We start from the raw sequence: 25538 nt of genomic DNA, 5'->3' as shown, positions 1-25538 counted from the left end.
TGAGCAACACTGATTCCTGTTTCTGTCCATGTTTCTTTCTTTAACAATGGTGTGAGTTGGTTGGCTACGTTTATTGCTGAGAGTGGAGGAAATATCCTGAGATGATTTTAGGAGTTTGAGTTGTTTTGGGGTTGTTTTTCTCTCTCTCTCCTCTCTGAGCAATGTGGAGAAAATGTTTAATAATGGATCATCTGATGCAGTAATCATCAGATGCGCTCTGTGTTGTTCGTTACTTTTCAGTTTCAACTCATTCTTACATAATTGTGTTCTCTCATGAAAACTGCTGGTGGTGAGATCTCACTGTTTGCTGCCTCCATTAAAACTACATTGATCAAAAATAACTTCCAGACAAATGGAATTCATACGCAGGATGTTCTTTCTTAAAAGCCTCATCATAACCACTCAGTCCATCATCTGCCCCCCCCCCCCCTCCACCACCACCACCAAACCGGTTAAAACAGATTACTGCTGAGCACACAAAAACTGCAGCTAAGCCAGCGCACACACTCACACTGACACACTGACTCTAGAGACAATCAACCAACAGCTTTTATTCTTTGTGTATGATTTACAGTGGACACACTGTCCTCAAGATGTAAATGAAATATCTGAGTGCTGGTATTTACTTAGTTTCCATCAAACCATTAACCCAACACACCACAGACGTAGCCACATAACACTACACAACTGCTTCCTACACACAGATTCATATCTTATATTCATCAGTCGGACAAAATCTTTAAAAGTTACAGTTTATAGGTGTCACCAGAGCCGAATAAAACACCAGTGGACCCACTGCCCCATGAGTGCAGCTATCCACTCTCTCTACAGGCTGATTTTACACAACCACCCAGATGCTACTGAGGTTAACATTCATTGATGAAGTCTGATCAAATCAACTCCAGCATGAAAAGTATGAACTGACCACTTTCTCAGCGAGAGTCCGTGGAAGGATTATTGAACAGGCTACTCAGGAGCCCAAAGGATCAGGGCCCCTGAACCAAGACCCATGTTTTAAATGAGCGTTAACACTTCGAAAGTCAATTATGAGACACAAAACTGTAAAAACAACACAAAGCCTCACTGGGGCTTTGTGTTGTATAACAAACCTGGAAAAACAAGCAAAATTGCTACAAGGAGAGTTAAATATAACCACAGATGAAAAAGATAAAGGGATGTACAACAACCACAAAGAGCCCCAAATAATCTCAAAAAGAACTGAGGCATTTACAGCTCAGTCTCCCATGTAAAGTCATTCCTATCCAACACTGTGTATGATGCTTTACAGTAAAACAGGCAGAATCAAATTATGATGTAAAAGCAAAGAACCTGGAAGAATGGCAAATATCTACTTCACATCAGTGAGCACAGGAACAATTATGTGCCTGAAGAACATGAGGATTTTCACCGAGTGGCAGCAGCAGCAGCATAGTCTGTAGAGTCACCAACACTTCACTTAACAAGACAGTGATGACTTCACTGAGAGCTTCTCAGGTTCCCAGAAGCACTTAAACAATTAAAAGGAGTCCCACAAGACAGATATTCAGAAAGAAAGGCAAAACATGAGGGCAAAGGGAAGCCGCTAATATAACTCATGACAATGTGAGAGGACTATTTTGTGAATACACCTACACCTCATACAAGCATTGTCAACATCGTATCCTCCACTTACGCTTGAACTCCCTGCGGCAGACATGAGGCCTCCAGGGTCGGCTCCGTATCCAGTTCAGGCGTCGGGGTAGCTCCATGATGCCAGGCGAGTGCCAGCATGCAAAGGCCTCTCAGCCATCAGAGGGCAGCTCCTCAGCTGTTCTGCCCATCCCCAGCGGAGATACTCACTGCAGAGCATCAGTGGTGCCAAGTACACACCGAGCGGCCCGGGCCTTTGAAAGATAAGAAATACTTCACTTTGACAACTGCCCGTCCTCCACTCTGTTGGCCAGAGCCTTCACAGAAGTTATGTTGCTCGGCTCGGCTGCTTTATCTTTTATGCATGAGTCAGTGGAACTCAACTCCTTTGGTGCTGGGTAAGGAGAGTCAGGCCTCCCTCCACAGGAAAGAGCACCTATCATCAGGCAGCAGCAGCTAAAGTGCAGAGTGCACACCCTGGTGAAATGTGATGCCTCTGCACTGAGCCTCCGAGGTGGTAAGGTGGGTGGAAGCACAGGAAGCGGGGCTCTGCCAGCCACCCGAGGAGACTGGAAGGTGGACGGTGAGCCAAAGATGCATTTCTTAATATGTCTAAAAAAAAAACCAAAACACAATATCAAGCATTATTAAAGCACTGAAAAGCAATGAAGCAGAGAAGAAGAAATCAAAAGTTCCAAAGCTGCAATTTTCTAACACAAAGAAAATACCACTCAGCAGGTTTTTAATAGGGTCTACTCTAAATTTGACAGCTCATCTTCACCAAAACTAATTTGATGCTGCACTAAGTTTTTGACTCACACCGGTGTGCCAAATAGATTTGCCCTTACGCCTCTTACAGCCAAGTTTTAAAAATAAATCTTAAAGCTTTTATTGAACTGACTATACTGCTTGATAAAAAAAGTAATTAGGAGGATTTCTCTTTGGGGTAGATGGTAAACTGCGATGCATGGAGTAAAAAAAAATATATATATATATAAATAAATCCTTACCTTGTTATTTTTAATCACTTACTGCAACTTACACATCTTCCAGAACCTGAAGTTAAATTAAGTCTTCAAACAGTATGTTCAGGTTGAAGTGGTGGAAGACTGTGACCTCTAGTGGCTGTCAGCTGCCCAGTGCACTGAAACTACAGTTTAGAGTCTTCAGAGGTTAAAAAACAAAACAAACAAACAAAAAAAAAAAAAAAAAAACAAAAAAAACAACACACATTTCATGGTACACATTCTGCCCTTGCCTTTATTCAAATAAAAACACACACACTAAAAACTGTGAACAAAGCAGTTAAATCACAATTCTCCAAAAACACAGAACAAAAGCCACACATTGGTACTTGGTACTTATATGGCAAACTGCAACATTCAAGTCTTGTATTTCGTAGGAATCTAACATTTCATAATACAAACGTATATGAAGTGAATATTCTTTGCTGTGGCTGTATACAGTGTTTTTCCAAAAAAAACTGCTGTTTGGTCCAAACAGTGATTTAAGCCCAATGACTGCAACATCTTCTGTCAGGACACTAAACATGGTTTGGACGGTTGGCCTGACCATTTGCATCTGACCTCAACTTCAACATCTGGCTGGTGATGCCACTGCAGTTAGGAACACAAACAAAAACAACAGCACCAAAAAAAAAAAAAAAAAAAAAAGAAACAGGTTGAGGATGATGACCTGAAGAACATTTGGTAAATGTGCAATGTGGAGGGCAACAATGTGTCGATATGATTTATGACACTGAAGGCACGTAAAGTTAATAACATCTGCAGAACATCACCAGTCTGTCTTGTTTCTCTGTGAGTAGTCTGCCTTTTAAAGACTTTGGTTACACGCTGAGTAAATGGTCCATGTGGATGATTTATAATTTACCTGGGGGGGCAACACAATAAATACCAGCAGCAATGTGTGCACATCAGCATGGTTGATCTTGAGGTTTGGTTTGTATCTACAAAGACAATTCTGAAAAACATTGCAGCCCACAGGACCCTTCTTCAGGAGCAGCTGCTTGATCCGTACACAACCAAAGAAGTATGTTTGGACCACCCCCACGATGTGAAAAATGACACCGCCTCCCATAAACACACAGAATGTGAACTTAAATGGCACTTGTCTTGAAAAGTCTCAAATATTAGCTACCATTAGGAGGCACTAAAAATCAAATATAGCCCTAAAGATGCAAACAAAGGATTTGGCTGAATGAATACAATATTTTTTGTTTGAATAACTCTTAACTAGACAACAATGCATATGCAAAACCATTACAAACTGTTAATTTAAATGCTATTTCCAAACGGTAACTAGGCGATTCATTTTAAAAAAAGGTCGCAATTCATTAAAATGAGACAGCATGTGTCCAACCTGTGTCTACCTGATGCATTTTCTATGAATATAGAATCTACATTGTATAAATACTTCATTCATTGCAACAAAAATGGTGTGTGTGTGTGTGTGTGCGTCTGAATTGCAGCATGGGTATATGTGGAGGGAAGTGCACAACCAAACACTGGAATTTAATATGCTTAGAGTTGCCTGTTGGAGACCATGTACAAAATTAACTGTAAGTCCTATCCATTATTCATACAGCTCATTTTAAAGAAAGGTGAAAGAACAGAATTGTGTTTAATCTGTCCAGTTTCCCCCTCTTACTTTCATAAATCAAACTTTTCATCATCCAAATCCTGATTGTCTGCAGCTTCCCTCATTCATCATCTTCACTTCACTCAATATAGTAAGTCATTGTCCTTTGCTGCTCCATCATTCGATTTTTTCAGGGTCTATGTTGTCCAGATCAATATCCGGTGAGGCCACACAACACATGCAAAGTTTTTGTGTGTAAAGAGATATCTCATCTGCAGAAAGAGGAAGGAAAGACAGAAAAATTCATTGTTGTATTTAATAGCCAAAAATATATTGTCAACCAATGCTTTCAACAGATCGTAGTTAAAGAAAAAAAAAAGAAGAATTTACTCAGCTGTAGGGGTTTTACACTTGTGCACTAAGGAACAATTCAAACTATGTAGACTGTACACAGTAGTAAGGTGAACTTTGAAACCTTAATCTCAATCATTCATCAGCTTTTAAATACTAAGAACAGGAATTTTTATACGTCTAGTAGTTGGTTTATGTGAACTTAAGACTAATAAGCTACTTAAAAAAAAAAAAAAAGTTATCCCTAATAACATCACACGACCACATACATGCACAGGGAAACTTTCAGCTTGTTTCCAAAGACTTAAGAGTCACTGTACAATAACTTTGTTCTTGTAAATGCATAGTGAGGCCCCTTTTTGTCCCTTAAAGGATTTTTTAACACCGAAGAAAAATCAGCTGCTATCCTTCATAGCCTGTTGAGGGTTTACCAAACCCTGCTACTAAAATACTGATTTTGATGATGAGAAATGGATGGAAATGTCTCCGTTTCCACTCATCGCTCTCTGTATAAATAGTTCAAGGTTCATGAATCATGTAACAACAATCTAAAACGTGACATGATTCCTTTAAAGAATAGTTAGATAAATGACATAAAAAGTGATGTTTAGTTTAGTTTCAAGACATGCAATACAGTATCATGTAAGCGTCTTACTGAGTGTTTCTCCAAAGAAGGCTGGTCTGGAGCTGCGTGGCAGGTAGATAAAGAAGTAGTAGACGGGTGCCCCAGACAGTGCCACACCAATTCCTACCAGAGAGTTTATGGTATCGCTGTACAGGGGCACCACCACCAGGAAAATGCTGCACAAACAGTAAACGATTGGGAAGAACAAAGACAGCTGCAGGGCATGGGGCAAGGAGGAGGGTAATAACAAGGATAAAATAAATGTTAAAAGGGGGGGTGAAGGGTGGAAAAGAAAATGAGAGCAGAAAAGGTTGGAGAGAGAAAGAACAAATTTTAATCACTTTTAAGGTTGATGAGAGAATGACATGAAACAAACTGTCAGGTTCAAACCATCGTGGGGGCTTTCACTTTTTCATAATTTAAGTAAGTGCTGAGTGTGGTTAGGCCCCACAGTGGAGGTACTGTTGATGGATAAACATGTCAACATGCTTAAAACAGCACAGATGTCACGTTATATATCTAAGCCTACTTGTCTGAACAGGACAGGCAGCTGTTTCTTAATGTTGACGTTTAGTGATTATTCAACGCAGAACTTGGTATTTAGTTTCTGTATACATTTCACACAAACACAGCAGCAATGCATTAAACATTTGTGTAATCAGATTATTTTCCAATTCTACAATTAATAACTATAAATGTGAGCAATGTGTGGCTAAAGCAATTAGATAACTTCACAACCACACTGTGATAGTTTTAATAATGTTTTAATAATGATATTAAACTTCTTGTGTTTGATCTACACAGAGCTTTGTTTAAGTTTCCGCAAGTTTTCCTTGCAGCTCTTGTGAGTTAGAAGAAAACTGAAGATGCCTAATTGGAGGGTGATTAAATTAATGTGAAACCTCCATACACAGAGTGAAATCTCTATATACAAAGATCACACATATTGTTGGGGAGATTGTGGCTGGGACAGTTATACCATTTGGATGTTACATAATCATGACGCATGCTCAGCAAAACCACATTTAGTATTTCTGCCAAGGCGACTTGTGAATGTGATTGACAAGCATCAAAATGTGCAGATTCCAAGATGACACATGATGCACAACAATGATGAATGCCAAAACCAAGCACAGCCTGGGAGATAGTTGCTGTTGCATGGGCTTTCCTACCTTAACAGGTCGGGGCATATCAGGAGCCTTGATGCGAAGGTAGATCTGACTGGCTATTGACAAGCCAATAAACAACCAGTAGTTAAAACTGAAGTAGTTGATCAGCTGGAAAACATCAGGCACAGAAAGGTAGAACAGAGACATGGCACCCTGGGAAGAGAAGAAGAAAAAAAAAAAAAGCATGGTTAACACATTGTATTAAAAAAAAAAAAAAAAAAAGCAGCTGGATGTTATTTAAAATTTCATAATACAAATTGTGATACCAACATTGAAAAGCAGTGCAGGAATTGGAGTGAAACGCTTAATGTGGATCATGCACAGGACATTAGGTAGGTGGCCTTCTCTGGAACCAACAAAAAACAACCTGCAGGAAAAAACACAAGCTGAAGATAAAACGGATGACATTGTTGCTGACTTTAATTGACTTATGTCAATTTATGTTTTCTACTGACCTGGAGGCTGCAATGATGGAGGAGTTGAGGCCTCCGTAGCAGGAAATGGCCACAGACAAAGGGATCAGCCAGCGTGCCCAGCTCAGTGTCTGATCTGCAAATGTCTGCAGAGACATTCAGAGTGTTTACTGCTCCCAATCATTTACTGAACAGAAAACCAACCTTCTGCAATAAAATACTATTTCAGAGTTAACAAACTGTACAAAGCTCCTGATTACATCCATTTAAATCTGTATCACAATTTTAATTGTTAGTGGATACTGATGTGTGCTTATTTAAGGGGATTTATTTGCTAACTTGCTATTATCAGTGCATAATCACTCCTGTGTGTTCCCTCGCATTCATCTGCTGATATTTCTAACTAGACAGGGTCACTGTTGCTCCTAAAACACTCAGTCACTCTTTCAATTTTATCAATCTGCTGACACTTGAAAAATAAAGACTCACAAAAAGTAAATAAGACTAATTAAAGAGCAACAAAAAGAGTACAGCAACTCAGGAAGATGTGTCAGCATATATGTCAGATGTGGTTTTCATGCCATGCGAATTCTCCTACATTTCTAAGAAAAGAGCCATTTTGGAAGCATTTTTGGCAGAGGCAAGGTTGTCGAGAAGCCATGTATCATAGACAGTACACCTAAGGTAAGTTCTTTGACAAGTGCTCACAGGTAGACACATAATAAGCAGTCTGCACAAGACTCACTGGGTGATCAGAGGCAATACCTAAAGCTCAATTAAACATTTATATGCTCTTACAAAATGAAATCAAAATTAAACCCTGATTCATCCTTGTAAATTTAAAACATAAATGTTTATGTATTTGCTTCATGGTCAGGACTGCACTTGTTAACTGTGCCAAACATAGTTTAAGTTACTCTCTCTTCACAATCTGACAAATCCAAGTCAATGGCAGCATAGACAAGACTCCTTGCATTCAATAGAGCAGACAGCTTGCTGATAGCATTAACATGAATGACCCATTAGACTGAATACTTGTATAAAAAGATTATGGAATACCAGTGACGACGTGCTACTGCTGCTTTTCCGCTGCCAGTACACTAATCACATAACAAACTTCCAGATGTTCCTGTGTGGGGCACTAACGTCTTTAGGTAAATGAGGTTCCTATTATCATCTTGACTCCTACAATCTCAGATAACCAAAAGCGAGCATTGGACCAGGCACTAATGCTTGCGGCTGCATTCCAGACTGAGAGGTGACAGCAAAGGACAGGAAGGGAAGATCAGGACCTGCTGGTCTTATGAGGCTGAGCAGATCATGTCAATTTAGACAAGTCCAGCCTGTACTAATAGAAAATATACCATGTGCATTAAATCTGGCCATAAAGCCTGAGTAACTGCTTATACACACCCTCCTTAGTGCACAAGAAGACTACACCAAGTTAATGATCTTCAGACTCACCACAGCAACAGCTTCACTGCTGAGCAATTGGTCGGCATCCATGACAACGTAATAAGCTACGTTGGTCAAGATGTAGATCACTGTGACAATGGGCATGGAAATAGCGATGGCTAAGGGTAAATTCCTAGAAGGGAAATTTAAAGCAGTGGCTTATAGTCACTTAAAGCATTCTGTTAAGCTGTGGTGCAAACAACATCTACAAAGTGAATTGGAGGCTTTCATGACTTACAAATAAAATTACTCAGTGTTAAGATTGAAAACATCATAGATTTACAGTAGTTAACGAAGAAAAAGTCCACCAAATATGAAAAACAAACTTGCTTAATGTGAAAGCTCTCTGAAATGACAGCCTTTGTACCTCTTTGGGTTCTTTATCTCCTCTGTGATGAAGTTGAGTGTGTCCCAGCCTGAGTAGGAATAGAGTGCTGAATAAAGGGCCAAGGCCATGTCACCAGGGTTCAGCCTGGATCCTTTGAATGAGTTCTCGAAGTTCTGATCAAAACCTACACACACATACAAAAAAAAAAAAAAAAAAAAAAAGAGGGCGAGAGAGAGAATTGCGCATTGACACAACAAGAAGTGTTCGACTTTTTGCGTTTATCATTCCCACAGAATGTTGAATTGATTGATCTGAAAAAGTCATCCATGCTCTTCTCAAAACAGCGATGACTCAAAGAGCTGTTTGACATCCTACCTTGTGCTAGCTTAACCAGGCCAGTAATGATGATGACGATGAGAGCCAGGACCTTGGCTACAGTGGAGATAACCTGAAGAATAGCACCCCATTTCACTTTCATACAGTTCACAACAGTCAACAGACCTGACAGAGAGAAAGTGCGAAACAAATTGAAAAGGTAAATAGCAGTTAACCAAAACATATAAGATGTGCAGGGATTCATATTTGAACTTGTGAAACAAATATTAACTTTTTTTTTTAATATCTGCAACATTTAACTCATTTATAATACATACTCAATAAAAAGAGGGATTGAGAAGAGATACCAATTATTTGATACCCTGTAAGAGTAGAAATGAGATATGGGTATAATCACTACCAGGTGCAATAACAGGACAAAGGGTTACGTGGTCAAGGTTATAATCCCAAAACCATGGTGTGTAAATATTTTAGTCAAATTCTACAGTCTACAGTCTACAGTCCTTTACATTAGTTCATCTTTACAGGCTCAAAAATGCCTTATCTTGACAGCTATGTTTGAAAATTCATAACTCTTATTGTTTAGTCTCAGAAACTTTGCAATAGTGAGTTTATTGGAATAGATGGTATTGAGAATGAGAATTATATCTCTGGCAAGTTGCAGATATTGAAAGTAACAAAAATACTTTGACAATAAGTGACATCCTTAAATGTCACCGAGCACTACAGTAATGTCTCACCAACACAGAAGTTTAGATGTGTTTGTACTTTATATTTTACATTGTGTAAGTTAGGAAGCTCTGTCTGGAAGCTTTACTGATATGCAAGTTAAAATGTCAAATATCAGATGTGAATAAATCTGGGTGTGTGCCATCAAGGAAACCTGTTTGTACTCATTCCAGTCCTGTTGTGCATAAGGTTAAGGAGTACAAGTTAAAAAAAAAAAAAAAAAAAAGGATCCAAGTTAAAGTAAAACATATTTTGTAGGCCTTAATCTTGGGGCCAAAACAATATAAATGTTATAAATGTTCAACAAAATCTGAGACAGTGCTGCGATGCATAAGCATAAATATCTGCATAAGCCCAACAGGTTTCAGGGAGAGAAGCTATGTTGCCATTGCTGCAATTCCTAATTATTGTGCAATCGCAAAGCTGTCACATACTAAGCAGTGTAGTCTTAAGTTAAGTTCAGGGGAATCAAGAGGTTTAAAGAGTAGTTGCACGTGCATCCCTCAAAGTGCAAAGTTAAACATTAGATTAGTGAGCTGTGTTTGGGAAAAGATAATAATAAGCAATGTCATCAGAGCAGAGATGTCCCTCTCTTTCACTCATCTCTTGAAAGAGCATTTCTTCTTTAAATACCCTGAAATGCCTAACGAGCACTAAGAGTGCATGTCTTTAGTTGATCTCCTTGGACTTAACAAATAAGTGTAGTACTTAGTACTTACACCAACACCTTATGCATGCGTTGAAATTTTAGTGATGTCTTCTCACTCTCTTTGGATAAGAGTATCCAAATGAGTAAATGTAAATTTTTCCAAATGCTAACCACATAAAAATGTGCCAATTAATTGAATGCAGCCTGCGAGGCTGAACATAATGACACAGACATTAACTACTGCGGGCATTTCATCACAGTTTTTCCTGAAAACACATGAAGCCTTTCTCGCAGCTTTTATGAGCGCTTTTGCCCCACAGTTCCTCATGCACTCAATGAACTGCAACGGACTTAACGGTTGTTCTGTGGGGTTACCATGAACTTATAAACCACAGTCATGGGAAGTCATCAGCTCAATTAAAATTGTCGCTGGATACTGCAGCACATCACAGGGCAAAAAACTATTTTGTAATCCACAATGGATATTTTTCACACACACACACACACACACACACACACACACACACACACACACACACACACACACACACACACACACACACACACACACACACACACACACACACACACACACACACACACACACACACACACACACACACACAGAAAACCTGTCCGTTTACAAACGCTTAAGGATAGCATGTTAAGTGTGTTTAGTAAATGTCATGCCTTACATATGATGACGGCAGCAATGAGACGGACAGCATCATAGGGGGCTGAACAGGTGCGGTAGAAAGGCTGGACCAGGTAGTTGGAGAAGGTCAAGGCAATCACTGCCTGGCATGCTGGCTCTACTATTAACAACGACGTCCAGAGTCTACAGAGATATTAATAAACATTTATCAGTGGAAGGCATAAACGTAGCATTTACCTACGTTACAGTGAAATATCAACAAATAATGTCAAAAATCATGATATAATCTCAATGTCAAATGTATTACTTTTCCAAGCTGTGCCCTATGTACAGTTCAAATTAATGGGTCTTCTTAGCAGGTACTGTGAACTTCAAGTAGAGTTTCTATTGTGCGTTATTTGCATGATAATCTAATAAACATGTCCACAGACAGATATATTAAAATAACCTCATACCGAATAAAGGCCAAGAAGCCTCCAAAGGCTTCAAAGATGTAAGCATAAGAAGCTCCAGATTTACAGATGGTAGTTCCCAGCTCAGCATAGCATAAAGCTCCAAACACAGAAAAGATCCCTCCAATGGACCACACTACCAAGGAAAGGCCAAATGAGCCTGTATACATAAGAACCCCCTAGAGGATGAGAGCAGAGAATATAGCAGCATATGTAACATTTTGTATATACTAGAAACAATCTCATAACAAACAAAACAGAATGCATTTGGCATTTAATTGCATACCAGTGTTTCCTGTTCCTCCTTAGGTACATGTTTGCTCAGGTGTAAGCCTTAATTTCATCTGTTCATACCAAACAATGGCAGCAAGAACAGCAGACTATTACAATAAAAATTTTAATAATCCAGGCCCAACATAAGTGTAAACACTAAAAAAGACAACACTAAATTCAATCCTCAACATTATACAGCAGTAAAAAGTTGTTTCATAGAATTAAAAACAACTATTTTTGTCTTAATTTTGTTGCTCCAGAAGGAAATTGAAATCAGGACATGAATTCTATGGCTATGGCTGGAATTCTATCCTACCTTTGGTGAGACAAAAATGCCAGAGCCAATCATGTTTCCCACGATGAGACAGACCCCATGGAGGAGGGAAATCTCCTGCTTCAGCCGCACACCACTACCCTGAGATGCAGAGTCTGCCTCAGCAACCATTGTGAGGGTTTTACAGTCTTCAGTCTCAGCTCAGTTGACGTTAGAGGACAGGATGGTGACAGCAGAGAGATAAAGAGGACAGCTTGATTCCCGGCAGCAAGAAAAACTGAAACAAGGAAGAAGAACAGAATCATTAAATAGTGGGCAAGATGGACATGTCGGTGCGGACTGAGCAAAGGAGAAAATGAGGTGGGAGGGTCGCTGGAGGACTAAGACTTTGGCTGTCTCAAACAGTCACTGTTAAATCCAGGGAGTACTTCTCCGTTGGAATTTGTAAGAAAAAGAAATGCTCACAAAAATGCTTTCTAAATGTTGAAGTGACCCTGATTCAGACATCATTGCTACACACTCTGACATCCTTAATGGACACTGTGGAGTCAATATTGTAACTGCTAGTGAGTAAATTAATAACACTTGAGAATTTAGTGAAACTGATTAAATGCTTTCCCATATTCAAGTGGTGTACTGCATTCAATAAACAGTAAGTAATGGCACAAGCTTTCTAGAGCAACCGCAAATCAAATTCAACAGGAATCTCTTTGGCAATCAAAAACATGGAAAGGAAATAACGCAAAAATTTACTTGACTATTACTGATGAAAGAATGAGAATATTTTCTTCTACTTGTTTCATTTAGGTTGAGATACTGTCTGTGTTCAAAATATATTTAGTTTAACTGTGTGGGGAGCGAGGAGTCATTTGAACACACTGAGCACTCTCTCCTGCCAATTATACAGCTAACTTTCTGTGAAATTATATAATATCATTTTTAAAAAGTTATTGTTAGAGTTATAATTACTGCAATCATTCCCCAGTTATGTCACTCTGTCTTTGACAAACAGCAAGACTGTCAAATTGGTGAACAGGAGGAATTATTCACTCACTGAGCGTTAGTAGCCTAGAAATTATGTAAAGTATTGTTAATATATTATTGGCTGCAGCTGCTAATTCCACTGTATATAAAACGTAACCATTTTGAGCTAATAAAAAAAATATGAAGACAGTGCTAACACTTCATTAAATCCAGTGGTTCCAATTCATTACTAGTAGCCAAGGAAATATTTTGCTCACACTATGAACACGCTGCCGTCCAAACAAACACACCATTTCCAATTGATAGCCGATTTTATACTCCACTTCTTATGTAGTGTAGTGTGACTGCCAAATGATCGTTCTTTGAGGAGCATTTTAAAGCAATAGGTTGGCATTTGTTGATATTTTCAGGGAATGGCGTGATGTGTTGATAGATCAGGTTTACCAGTCAACTCTCAGAGAAGTTTGGTCCTTAAGATCGCTGGATCTCTCGTTTTATTTTTGAGACTTTTTATTTGTCTAAATTCAGCACCGCCACACATTTCTTCAGCACATCGGAGTGGTCTTGTGAGGGACAAGCGTGTCCCAATGACAGGCCAGTGAAATTCGGCTAGCATCTGTTTTTGCAGCCAACATGGCTGCAGCGGCTATACGATCACAAACTTAAAGACATCGGATACAACCCCCGCCATCACGGCTACATCCCCTCCCCATTTGTACCGCCTTCGTGGGGAACCAAACAGACGACTATGGCCATAAAACTAACCGTATTTTCCAGGAAAAGCAGCGCCCCCCCCCCTCTCTCTTCACATGTCAGACCCGGATCACCACACTTAAATCAGGCTGAGCAAACACACACAGCTCGGAAGGAAGACGTGTTTAATATCTCTCGTTTCCCGACGTTGCTCACAAGCGTCCGTTTAGCTGAAAACTTTCCCGGAACACGAAGTTAAATGAACGTCCCCACCAACGCCGTGTGGCGGTACCATTAACTTCAACAAGGACTCCCATTACATCCCTTCATAACCAAATGAGCGCTTTTTGTTAATTATTAGCCCGTGATTGGATGATAGCCTTGTTAGCACCGGCCCGATGGAGACTCACCAGAGGAGAAATGTAACCTGACTTCCAGGCTGGATGGCCAGCCTAAAGTCTGCCGACTATCCAAAATGAAGATCCATCTAAAGTGTGATTACACAGAAGCTCTGAAAAGTGACGTGTAGCTGCCGGAGCTAACCGCCAACAGCACATGATGCTCCAGATGAACATGCTAACGTTACTGTGTTACTGGTATGTGGCAAAACGTCGGTCGTCTACGAGGCATTTACCAACTCCTGGTCGCCTCAATAGTGTGAACTAAGATGTGAGTTAAATCACAATGTAATAAAAATGTGTTACCTTTTGTTGCCTGTTCTTTTTCTTTTCTTTTCTTTTCTTTTTTTTTTTTGCTCCCCCCTCCAGTGAAGGAAGCTGCAACATGTGCGTCTGATATGCGTGACTAACTTATGCTAACGCTGCTCCACAAACAGCGGTCAACATCTGCAGCTGCTAGCTCCTCCTCGTCCGCATCCGCCTGAAGCGGACCTCTGAAGGAGCACAATCCTTTTATGTTCACTATCGCCACTACAGCTGGAGCTGCAGCGATGCCATTAAACAACAAAAATACTTGAACGCCGTTCCCCGTGATCAGCGGATTGATTGATTTTATTTTGTCGGAGCGGTGGTGCGGTCAAACAGGTGTACAGGCGTAATGTGACGTCGGCCCAAGAGTCAGCCAATCAGAAGCGAGGAAAGGTAAACGGATCTCATTTGTGGACATTTTATTATAATTAGTATAATTATAGTATAGTTATCTTTTATGATATCTGCGGTCAATCTATTATGTTTCATGTTCGATCAATCACAACATATTGGAAGTATATGCCTACAATAGTCAGGTCAAATTTTCATTTTTATTTTCATGCACACATAACAAGTAATCAGCAGCAGTGTGCGACTGACAAAAAGGTAAACTTTTTTGTTCTAATTCAGTTCTCTCATATACTGCATCTTACACTTATATGTGAGTATTTTTGCACCTATTAACACTGTAAAACCGAAACACAATTATATTTTTTCGTAGATTTTTTTTCATTGCCTTTGCTGTTTTAACTCGGTACTATATTGTAGTGCATTCTTAGTAAAGGTATTTTCCCTTGTCACACGTATAAATACAGTTTCTTGCGCACTAAAATTTAGCATTTTAACCCCCGGCAACTGTAATCTGTGGGTCTAGTCAACCATTGACCATTCGAAATCTCTGACCATCCTCCAACACAATTTGTATAAAGTTTTAAATTAACAGAAGTGACCTAAATTCTCTGTTATCAGCTCAAACAGTAAGTATTTGATAAAACATGACGGTATGCTTGAGTTTGTGTGTACTATTTGTGTGAAACCAGAACAGTCCAAAAGCTGGAAACCAGGCTTAGACTACTTATTTGATACATTTAAAACTAGAAGGTCTTTTTAAATATTTGTTTCCATTTCGTTTGGTCTGTAGGCCTAAAATACAAATACGAAAGCTGAATGTTGTCAAATAGTTTCTCCGGAACCAAATGGCCAAGATAAATTGAACTTTGGCGCCACCCAATGGTTGTTGCTTTTATGCTCCGATCTATTAATTGGTGGTGGTGTGTGGGGGGGGGGGCTAGTGATTTGAACGTCAGTATTTTCTGCAATTAAGAGGTGAGAATTGGTATGATTGACTGTACGGATCATAGATGTTTAGGTGTCACCAGGGCTGGATAAAGGCTGGAAACTGATTGCACAGCTTTAACCTCATTCCACACCATTTTACTTGGTTGAAAATTCAAACCTGTTATTGTATGTATTAAATAAGACAATTATAACTACGGATTATTCTTAATCAGAATTGTATCCTTTAAAATGCTTCCTCTCTCAGAGTTTCTGGCCATCGCCAGAGAAACAATGGGGGAAACACCCACTACGGCCTTCAAAGCAGAGCCTGAACCCTCCAGGACAAGGGGGACGTTGCATTTGTCAGGGCTTTAGCAGGGAGAGGCGTGTCAAGGGACCATGCCAGCCAGTCTAATCTAAAAGACACATAAACGCTCCTTACTTTAGCCAGTGTCAAGCCAATCAGATCATATGTCTGTAGGCTTTCCTACCATAAACTTCAAAATAAAACGTTATACACGATGGAATATCCTACTAATCACAATATTGGTTTGGTCTATAAGAAACAATAGAGACGAATTAGAAAGTAAGTTAGTGTCTGCTTTTGTTGTATATTTCCTTACCCATGCACTGGCGTTATGTTTGTTGAATCCATAACTGATGTGAGTCAAACTTAAGACCAAATTTTTCAGGTCTCGTAACTTGACTTGTGTGCTGCATTTAAATTCGGAAATGAAATGTATAAGGACTTGGATTATTATTAATATTATTATTATTTATTTTTCAGGTTTGTGTGCATGTTTGAGACTTGTTTAGACTCTGATGCTTCTGTGGTCCTGCTCAAGAGTTGAACCGACCTTGAATCAAAATTGCTCAAGCGTTTTGTTCTCAAAATGATCGTACTTGGATTTAGCCAAGTACATTCGCTGCACGATGGGAGAACTTGGGGGCTTTTATTGTGAAAGCTATGCCTGCACACTTCCGCTCTTGTTGTAGTTATTTCCCGCTGGCTTCACGCCGCTCATCCCAGACCACCAGGCGCACCAGCAGCCCCAGTCTCTGCTGACTCAGTGCCTTACCAGCAGTCCCTCCAGCCCGAGACACAGCATCCAGCAACCGACGCACACTCCTCCGGTCAACCTGCCCCGAGACCACCCTACAGAAATGGCCAAGACCGCAATCGGTAAGTGTTGCATTCAATATTTGTGGGGATTTAAAAAAAAAAAAATCCTAGATAGCTTCGCAGGTTTGAGGATGCTGAGAGGCTGTGGCGACACCCATGGCACAAAAGGATGCTGAGGGTTGGTGAGAGGGAGCGGCCAAACTCCACTGCAAGTCACTTTCGAGAAAAAAAAAGAGGCATGATTTTTATTCTCCTCCACTTTGTTAAAAAGAGTTTATTTTGCAGCTTTTGCCTGATTCTAGATACAAATGAGCGTCAATCAACACGAGCTGTTTCGGGATTCAGCGCGCCCTTATGAGTGACGCATACTTTTTACATCCACTGCAAATCCAGAGAATTAAAGAGATTGAATCGTTATCATCACATGAGAGGTGACCCCCCCCCCCCCCGCCACCACCACCACCACCCCCCTCAGCAGCATTTTGTCGTTGTCTGCCTGCCGCACCTGCCCCTCTCTGCCTGACTCAGAGCCGTGCAGCATAATGCAGCGCCAGCGACCCCACCCAACATCTCCGCTCCCTGCAAAGCCAGCCAGCCGTCCATCCATCCATCCGATCTCCGGGATGGGAGATGTATCACCCTGACTAGTCTGCCCGTCCAAACTGGGCCATCTTATCCAACTTCTCCGTGAAGGGTCAAAGGCGTGAATGCGAAAGGAGGAGAGAGAAGAAGAAGAAAAAAAAAAAAAAAAAAAAAAGCATCCTTATTTGCAGTCGAAGGAAGAATTTACGACTGGCCATGAAAATGAATGTCGTAACAGGAATGTCAGCCTCCAATCCTGTTTGGACGGCGATTGGCTCTGAATGTGCTCTATTATGTTCAATAACTGCATTATTATCGGGCCTCGACTGGAGGTTTACAGCATTTGGTAGAAATATATGGAGAAATAAAATGAGATTACATCTCATGGCAGCTGGAAGGCCTACAAATTTGTGCCGGCTCATGAATTTCCATATGAAAAGATCTACTGTTCCAGGCATAGAAACACTAAATCTAACCTAAGAGCTTAATGAAAAAGAAGCCTAAAGGCAAACTGCGTTTGATCTTAGCTCAGTCTAAGTGTCCAGTTTAGGGGACAGTCTGTATGTCTTCTGTTTGACTAGACAGTAGATGGACGGAGGGGCACGCAGACAGGCAGCAGTAAGAATAAGGGTAAGGCATGGTGTCTGGACACCAGCATCCAAACCATGACTGTTGTATTTATTCCCCTCTCCTCCTCCTCCTCCTCCTCACCCTCCTCCTCCTCCTTTCTCCTCCATGATTTGAGCTGTGAACAGGCAGAATGGGATGGGCAGGGAGCGGACACTCAGCGAGGAAAGCAGTCATCATGCCAGTCAGCACTCAGCAGGTCGCTGAGTTCATTCAGCCCTCGTTCATTTCATTTGCACCCTTAACATTTAGGAATTATACAGGTCATTTCATTCTTTTTCATGCAATCCTGAGCCTGAGCTGCAAAAAGCACATCAGGTTTTATTGGTATATGAACATTCACGGTTTCCTTTAAGGACTTTAAGATAGAATAAAAACCACATTGTGTGTGCATTTGCAAACGACCGGGTTATTTTGTCTTTGTAGGAGATTTTATGATCACTTTAAATTAAGACATCCTAAGGGCTGTACACCACAAAATGGATCAACTTTTCCCTCAGCAAACTAGTGCCCAGAATCAGTTCTGCGTGCATTAAGACCTCCAAGCACTTTTTCTGATCCTTATCGTTCAGTGCTGCCATATCCAACTAGGTGTGGCCCTTCAGCTGGTGCCGTGAACTCAATTCCTTTGTGCTCACAAGCAGAAACGTCTTATAGGTTGCAATACCCTCGCTCCTACACAAATAGTCATGTCCTAATCCAGCTACATTTCTTCTTCTAACATCTCTATCATGATTGTCATCATAGGCCGTATGCGTAAGGCTCAACATACTCACAAGTCATCCTGAGTCTCATCGATCAATGCAGCACACCCTCATTACTGGTTCTGATGACTGTTGCTCTTAAATGTTAAAGAGGAAGAGGTGACATCAATCCAGCCGTCATGGTCATGCCATATGCTCATGATCTGTTCATCATTAGTGAAAATTAACATCTGGGTTCAGACATTTAAGCATTTAGTTGGGCAAGCCTGACTTATTTATGCATCGCACAGAGTTGCCTGCACGCCCAAGATATTTGGCACCGCCTTTTAATTGATTTACAATGAGATGATTCGTTCCCAAGCAGAAAATTGAGCAGGTATTCATTTTGATTTCATTTAATCATTTAAGTTGTTTTTCAAGCAGAGGTTGCCTGTTTTCGGCCTTTTAAATATGACGATTAGCTGCTTTTTTGGCTCGCCTGTGATAATAAAGGAAATATGTTTCACTGTCTGGTCCAATTATCAGACAAAACGGTTTCATTTAACATGAAACAGTTCGTCAGGCGATACAGGGTTCAGTTAGGCAGAAATGCCTGAAATATCTGAACTGAGTGCCTAAATCTGCTCATGATCATCTGGCTGCCATAGCATTTTCTTTAACAGCCAATTTTCCCCAGTAATACTATCATAATTTTATGATTATATTGTTGTCAGGTGGCCCTGCAGTAATTGTCCTGTATGTATCTAACACGGATGCCAAGCCCATGCTGTTGTGGAGCTATAGAGCCGAGGAGGGCAATAAACTCTTTGCTGCGCAGGGTCATATTTTTTGAGTCGGCTGTAACTGCTTGCTCATGCTCTTTTCAACAGAATCGTTCACATTTTTCATTTCACTTCGTGCCTTGTTGCCCAAAGTGACTGTACTTTCCTTCGAGCACCATACTCTGTTTAAATTTTTTAGTGGTGGTGTTTTGAAGACAAGATGGAGGCAGGGAGGATGAGTGTGTTTCAGAAAAATATCTAAAAAAAAAAAAAAAAAAAAGAAAAAGGAAGAAGGAACCAAAAAGAGGTGTGGTGGTTTGTGCACATTCAGAATTGAAGCTCCCGAGAGATTCAGAGTGAGTGGGAGAAAAATAACGTAAGAAGGACAGGACGGGACTGAAAGGGAGAATACAGCAGCAACAGATGAATCGGGGGCTTGGGGATGCAGAAGGTGTTTGGGAAGAGAGATGCTTGTGGGGGAGGAGATACAGTAGATATTGACGATCTGTGCTCTTTGGCTGATGGATTGAAAGAGGAAGTGCAGTTTGCTGCCTGTGTGTCTGAGGACGGGGCAGAGGGAGCAGCTGAGGAGGCCAGGAGGAGATAGAAATCAGCCTGCTTGACTAGAGTGATAGTTTTACATGGTGTGAAGCCAGTCTGGCATTAGTTTATCCGGTATTCTCATAATGGCAAAATAAGCATCCCACCTAAAATTCTGACAAATTTCTGAACAGATGAGCTTGAACATTTCCTGCTGTGGAAGCGCAAAGGATGTTATCCAGGATCATTTATCATTTTTATGAGTCTCATCCACAGGGAATGGGCTTATTACTGGAGCAGTTACAGAAGAAAAGGATATTTTGTCACAGGGGTAATAAACTTGCAATATAATTTTTTTTGCACAGTGGATAATCTCATTTGATTATGGATATAAAAGCAATATCTCTGTGGATCTGAAGTAGAGTGCTACAGCTCAGCTTAAAGTCTGGGGGAGTATCCTCCAAGATAAGAAAGAAATAAAATGTACTCTGCAGACACAGTAGAAACCAAATTTACCAAAGCAACCTAAAATAAAACCAAGCAAAGCAGCATGGAGGCAGACTTAAACTGCATAATCATTTTTTAAACAAATAAAAAACAACATGACTAAGCACGGAAAAAAGCTGAAACCAGAAATTGGCAACCAGCATCAGACAATCTCAGCTGATCTGCCCTGTCATCACTTATCCCAAATTACCTGCTCCACTGAACTGGTAATGGTTTGAGTCTTGATCTGTCAAGTGGTTGTGTGTGTGGGAGAAAATGGCTGCTGGGGTCTTGACATATACACAGCAACTAATGAGTGTGCGACAACCCTCCAGAAGCCTTTCTTCTCCCCCTCTTGTCAGCAGAAATGGTGCGGTCCACTAATTACAAATTAAAGTGCTATCTACCTGAAGCGAATGCTTCCATTAGGCCGTCCTGGGGCCAGTTGATGGCGACAGGAAGTCCCACTGGGAGCTGCCCTGTTTTTCTGGGTCTTAATCCAGCTACGCTCTCTGATTATATTAGAAAAGTGTTTGCATATAATTGAGAAAAACAAGACTTATTCAGATTAGGGCTCATTTTAATTGTAAAATAAAACCAACTGAAGAATGCAACAGAGACTGATAGTTTGATTGGCACGTTAGTGTGAACCCAACAGCAGACTCATCGCTAAAATATACTGATGTTTACAATCATACAGTGAGTTTCAACTCTTGGTATAAATAATAATAAATAAAAATCTCAGAGGAGGATTGACTGAATATTTGTAAAGCACAATCGACCACTTCAAGTTAAGGTCGGTGGAGGGAATTAACAGTAAATTATGGTTCAATTTTTCCGAAAATCAAACATCAGAAAGGTCAGAAAAGATTTGGTCAGTGGTGGAGGGAATGTGGCAAAGCACTTTCACATCTTCTGGTACTGCCCAGCTGGCCTTCCTTACTGGTTGGAAGATGTCGAAAAGATCACACATTTCTCAGTCAAAGGAGGAAATTCATAATTTTTTTCAATCTCCACGCCATGGCACCATCTGATTGTGTGAATGGGCATGAATGTAAGTTACAGATGTGTGTAAGTGATCATGTGAATATGAATTTATGTAGGAGAAACAACTCAATAAAAATTATAAGTGTAAAAAAGAGAAAGGTGTTGATGTGTTGTGTAGGTTTCATGATGATGAAACCTACACAAACATCCAAGCGTTTCCTCCCTTGCTCATCACTGACAGGCTCTTCCTCTGACGAAACACCTTACTTTCCTTTTTGTCTACCAAAATCCATGTTGATCGCCTCTCTGTTTTGTTTTGGGGTTTTTTTTTTTAACCCCCAACACGCTGTCATCCTTTCCTACTTCGTCCTCAGGGAAGGGGTTAACAAGGCCATCAGAGAGTAGTAAGAGCTGCATCTGACAGTTGATCACATTACTGCGGCGTCTGCCAGTCTGCAGGGCAGAAAGTGAGACGCAGGGAGAGGAAGAGGAGAAGGAGAGTGAGCAGAGAAGAAGAGTAAAGACGAGGATTTGGATTAATCACTCCGAACGCTGTGCCCCACCTTGGAGAGGCTCTTTCACAGCAAATCTCATTTCTGGCTTTGCAGCTGTAAGCCTTCTGAAAATCATGAATCTATGTAGCACATTTCAGCCCTGCAGGCCTTATGTGCGCTGGGTGATGAATTATGCCATACAATGACAGTTGGCATGCAAATGTGCACCATGAGGCAGACTACCTTGACAGAACGCAGCAGCCATGTGCAAAAAAAAAAAAAAAAAAAAGCTGCAGTGTGTTGCAGATATATTTGTCGTTCTCCCTGTTGGGACTTGAGGCTCACATTTCAAAGTCGTAGCAGCTATACCCAACACACTAATAACACTGTGATTGGGTGCCAGCGTTGCTTCTATGTTATTAAGTTTTTGGAACGTAAATGGACCATGGGATGGACGGCCATATTGCTGTGTTATACTGATAAGCAAAACCCTCAGCAATTAGCCTCTGTGCATGAGCCACAGCGGAAGAAGATAAGAAACAGCCCAGCATCCAACCTAAATCCTGGCATTTTTGCTTTTTCAATTAGCTGAAAGATGTGAATTAATCTCTGATGTTTTTGGGGGGTTAGCCGCAGAATGGCTGAGAGGCAGCAGGGTGTGGTCTTGCTATGTTAATAAATGATAGAGTGAAATGAAAAGCATACCTAATGATGTGTGGAGAATCCTGTAGGGACAGCAGCATCTTCGCTGGTGGGGAAATTAGGCCAAGTGAGGACACATCTATCCTGCTCCTCTCATGGTGCAGTGAAAACATAAGCCACGATATTTCCAAAAAACCTGGGGCAGTTCAGCTTCGCCAGACATCCTTTGATGGGGTTTTCTTTTTGGGGAGATGTGATGCATAATTATTCTTCTAAATATCTTGATTAAGGACCTCCTGTGGAGGGCGAACTGGGTTAATGAGGTTTCATCTTTCTGTATGTTAGCGGGTTAGTGATGTCAAATCTTTGAACATGCATGTTAGCCATCTGCTGGTTTACATGCAGCGTGCAACAAACTAATTAACAGTTGTGTTTCAACTCACCCCTTCAGCTTACAAAGAGAAGATGAAGGAGATTTCAGTCCTGTCTCTCATCTGCTCTTGTCTTTACCCTGAGAGCCGCAAAAACATCATGGGTGACTTTGACGGTAGGTGGAAGTCAGACTTTTCATCTTCTTTGGGAAAAATGTCTGAATGAAAAGCAGCTATATTTGTTTCTCTTTGATGTGCTCACATACAGACATGGACATCAAGGCCATTAAAAAGCGAGCCTCAGGCCAGGCCTTTGAGGTCATCCTGAAGCCGACTTCTCCCGTGTCTGAAGTTGCCCACTGCATCTCCACCCCCCCAAAGAGGGACATTTCCCTGGAGGACATCCAGAAGAAACTGGAGGCAGCTGAGGACCGGAGGAGAGTAAGGATGCTTTCAATCATTTTCATTGTACCCAGCTGCCAAATATTACCTTTTTTCAGAAACGCACAAATTCATAATTAAGCTTTTGGCAATATCAAAACAGCCATTATGAGCTACTATTTTTACCTCATAATGCTTGACTTTCCTTGGCATCAAATTTGATGTTTGCTTGTTTGATCAATTGTGCATCACAATGACCACTGCATCTGCCAAAATTTAATCTGACTCTGGCTAATTCCTGAATATAATTGATTTGAACATCAATGCAGTCAGTCCACCAACTGACAAATCCATCAGCCCACCAACAAATCAATCCTCAAATCAATAACATAGATTTTATGCCACCAATACAAATAATAAGATGTCCAATACTGTGGGTCAAAGATATAGTATATTCCATAAATTGCAATACCCGAGAAGGTAAGGAGTAATTCTCTTACATCCAAGTATCTAATGTGTTGAACCAACTCTGACTCATGCTTTAACTTGGGGAAAAATCAATGAAGTATTTGCATCATCACTATCTTACTATTGGCTCTATTTTTCTCGAACTCATTCTCCTTCCTGCTTTAGTCCCAGGAGGCCCAGGTACTTCGGGCCCTGGCTGAGAAACGGGAGCATGAGCGTGACGTGCTGCTTAAGGCCATGGAGGAGAACAGCAACTTCAGCCGCATGGCTGAAGAGAAGCTCCAGCTGAAGATGGAGCAGATTGAAGAGAACCGGATGGCCTACCTGGCTGCCATAATGGAGCGCCTGCAGGAGAAGGTGGGTTAGGGTTAGGGTTAGTTGATTAAACTAATATATCAAATAATAATAATAATATAACAAATGCCTATGAAATATTCAGTTAATTTTTTTAAAATAATATATATTTCTGCGTTTGTAATGTTTTGGGGGTTTTTTTTTTTGGTGAAAATAGGGGACAGGTTGTAGGATAAAAGTGAAAAAAAGTGTCACAACTGAGAACATTTTGAAAAAAGACAGGAAAGACGAAGGCAGAGAAAGTCAGTACATTCAGTGGAAATGGCAAAGACAAAGGTGCCACTTAAAGAAGAGAACTTGACATGGTCGATCTGTTTGTGTTTCCAACAGGAGAGGCATGCTCAGGAGGTGCGCAGGAACAAGGAGTTGAGAGAAGAGTTGACAGCGTGAGAAGCCCCAGCTGGTCCCACTTCAAACCCTCCCCCCATCACCACCCCTGACCCTGAGGAACACCCCTCACCCCCACCACCTTATCCCACATTTCCCCACCTACGCCATACTCCCCCCATACTACTATGAAACTACCACAGCCTGAGACATCACCCCAAGACAGTGGGAGGTTCAAACGGGGTTGGGGGTGGAAAACAAAAAAGCGTAAATGATTAATAAAAAAAAAAAAGAAAAAGAAAAAGAAAATTAATGTCTCCCACCCACTCTTCCCGAAAAAAAGATTGTTTTTTCTCCTCTTTCAAATGAGAAGAAAAAAATCTAATTGATAGGTGACAGTGGGTATTGGTTTTTGTAAATACTTCTTTTTTTGTTATATACAGTACGATACAAGCAGCAAAGTATTGATTGCAGTGTGCCATTTTTATATATAAGTTTCCTCTCCCTGCATATATATGGATGTAATAATTTGTTCATTTTCATGTTTTTTTATGTTTGTTCATTTCAGCCTGAGAATCTTTTTGGTTTTTTTTCTCGTGTGGTAACAGGCTTAGGTGTTTGTTGTGAGTTTGCCAGCTAGCTGATGTTTGCCGTGACGGGTTGTGTCCTCACAATCCCGCATCCTGGCTCCTGTCCCTTGTCCCTTCAAGTGGGCATTTACTGATTTGACCCCTCAGATATGGAAGGAAAATTGGATCTGTGTTTGGTCTGGGTGATTTTCCATCCAGTTTATGCCAATGTTCCAATTAACAAGGGACATGTGCAGGAAAGTTGGCAGAAGGAAAGGAGACAGTTTGCGATTCTGTGGGGACTGCAAGCTTTCACTGCACATCCACTCCTGTGAGGTAGATGGTGACTGTACCACAGGAGAACACTATAGCATTTAATGAGCCCATCCTCATCCTCCTTCCCTCCGTCTGCAGCCTCTTCATCTCTCTACCTATATACATACTGTAGAAGCACTCACTCACGCTTTCTACATGGGCAGGCATTTAGCCAGTCACAGCATAGAGCTCAAGAGGAGCTTGCTAAA

The 25538-nt window shown here is 40.8% G+C and overlaps 2 protein-coding genes across 2 annotated transcripts; one reads left to right on the top strand and one right to left on the bottom strand.

Annotated features, from left to right (window-relative positions):
- Window positions 1-2867: 2867 nt before the first annotated feature.
- LOC115050516 (Y+L amino acid transporter 2) lies at window positions 2868-14620 on the bottom strand. The gene is made up of 12 exons (XM_029513351.1): window positions 14318-14620; window positions 11979-12213; window positions 11393-11568; window positions 10978-11120; window positions 8944-9069; window positions 8608-8752; window positions 8250-8373; window positions 6828-6931; window positions 6643-6739; window positions 6376-6525; window positions 5234-5417; window positions 2868-4499 (listed from the first exon to the last, which is right to left on the bottom strand). Exons 2-12 carry the CDS (start codon window positions 12105-12107, stop codon window positions 4405-4407), a joined length of 1473 nt encoding a protein of 490 aa, XP_029369211.1. The 5' UTR covers window positions 12108-12213; window positions 14318-14620; the 3' UTR covers window positions 2868-4404.
- On the top strand, window positions 14405-24732 carry stmn2b (stathmin 2b). Its single transcript, XM_029513354.1, has 6 exons — window positions 14405-14713; window positions 16595-16781; window positions 22996-23091; window positions 23184-23356; window positions 23930-24121; window positions 24449-24732. The coding sequence occupies exons 2-6, from the start codon at window positions 16763-16765 to the stop codon at window positions 24506-24508; spliced, it is 540 nt and encodes a 179-aa protein (XP_029369214.1). The 5' UTR covers window positions 14405-14713; window positions 16595-16762; the 3' UTR covers window positions 24509-24732.
- Window positions 24733-25538: the final 806 nt, after the last annotated feature.

Source organism: Echeneis naucrates, chromosome 11 (genome assembly GCF_900963305.1).
Source record: "Echeneis naucrates chromosome 11, fEcheNa1.1, whole genome shotgun sequence".
In the NCBI taxonomy this organism is placed as follows: domain Eukaryota; kingdom Metazoa; phylum Chordata; class Actinopteri; order Carangiformes; family Echeneidae; genus Echeneis; species Echeneis naucrates.
The sequence above is the reverse complement of the archived record's forward strand: the minus strand, read 5'-3'. Positions and strand labels throughout refer to the sequence as shown.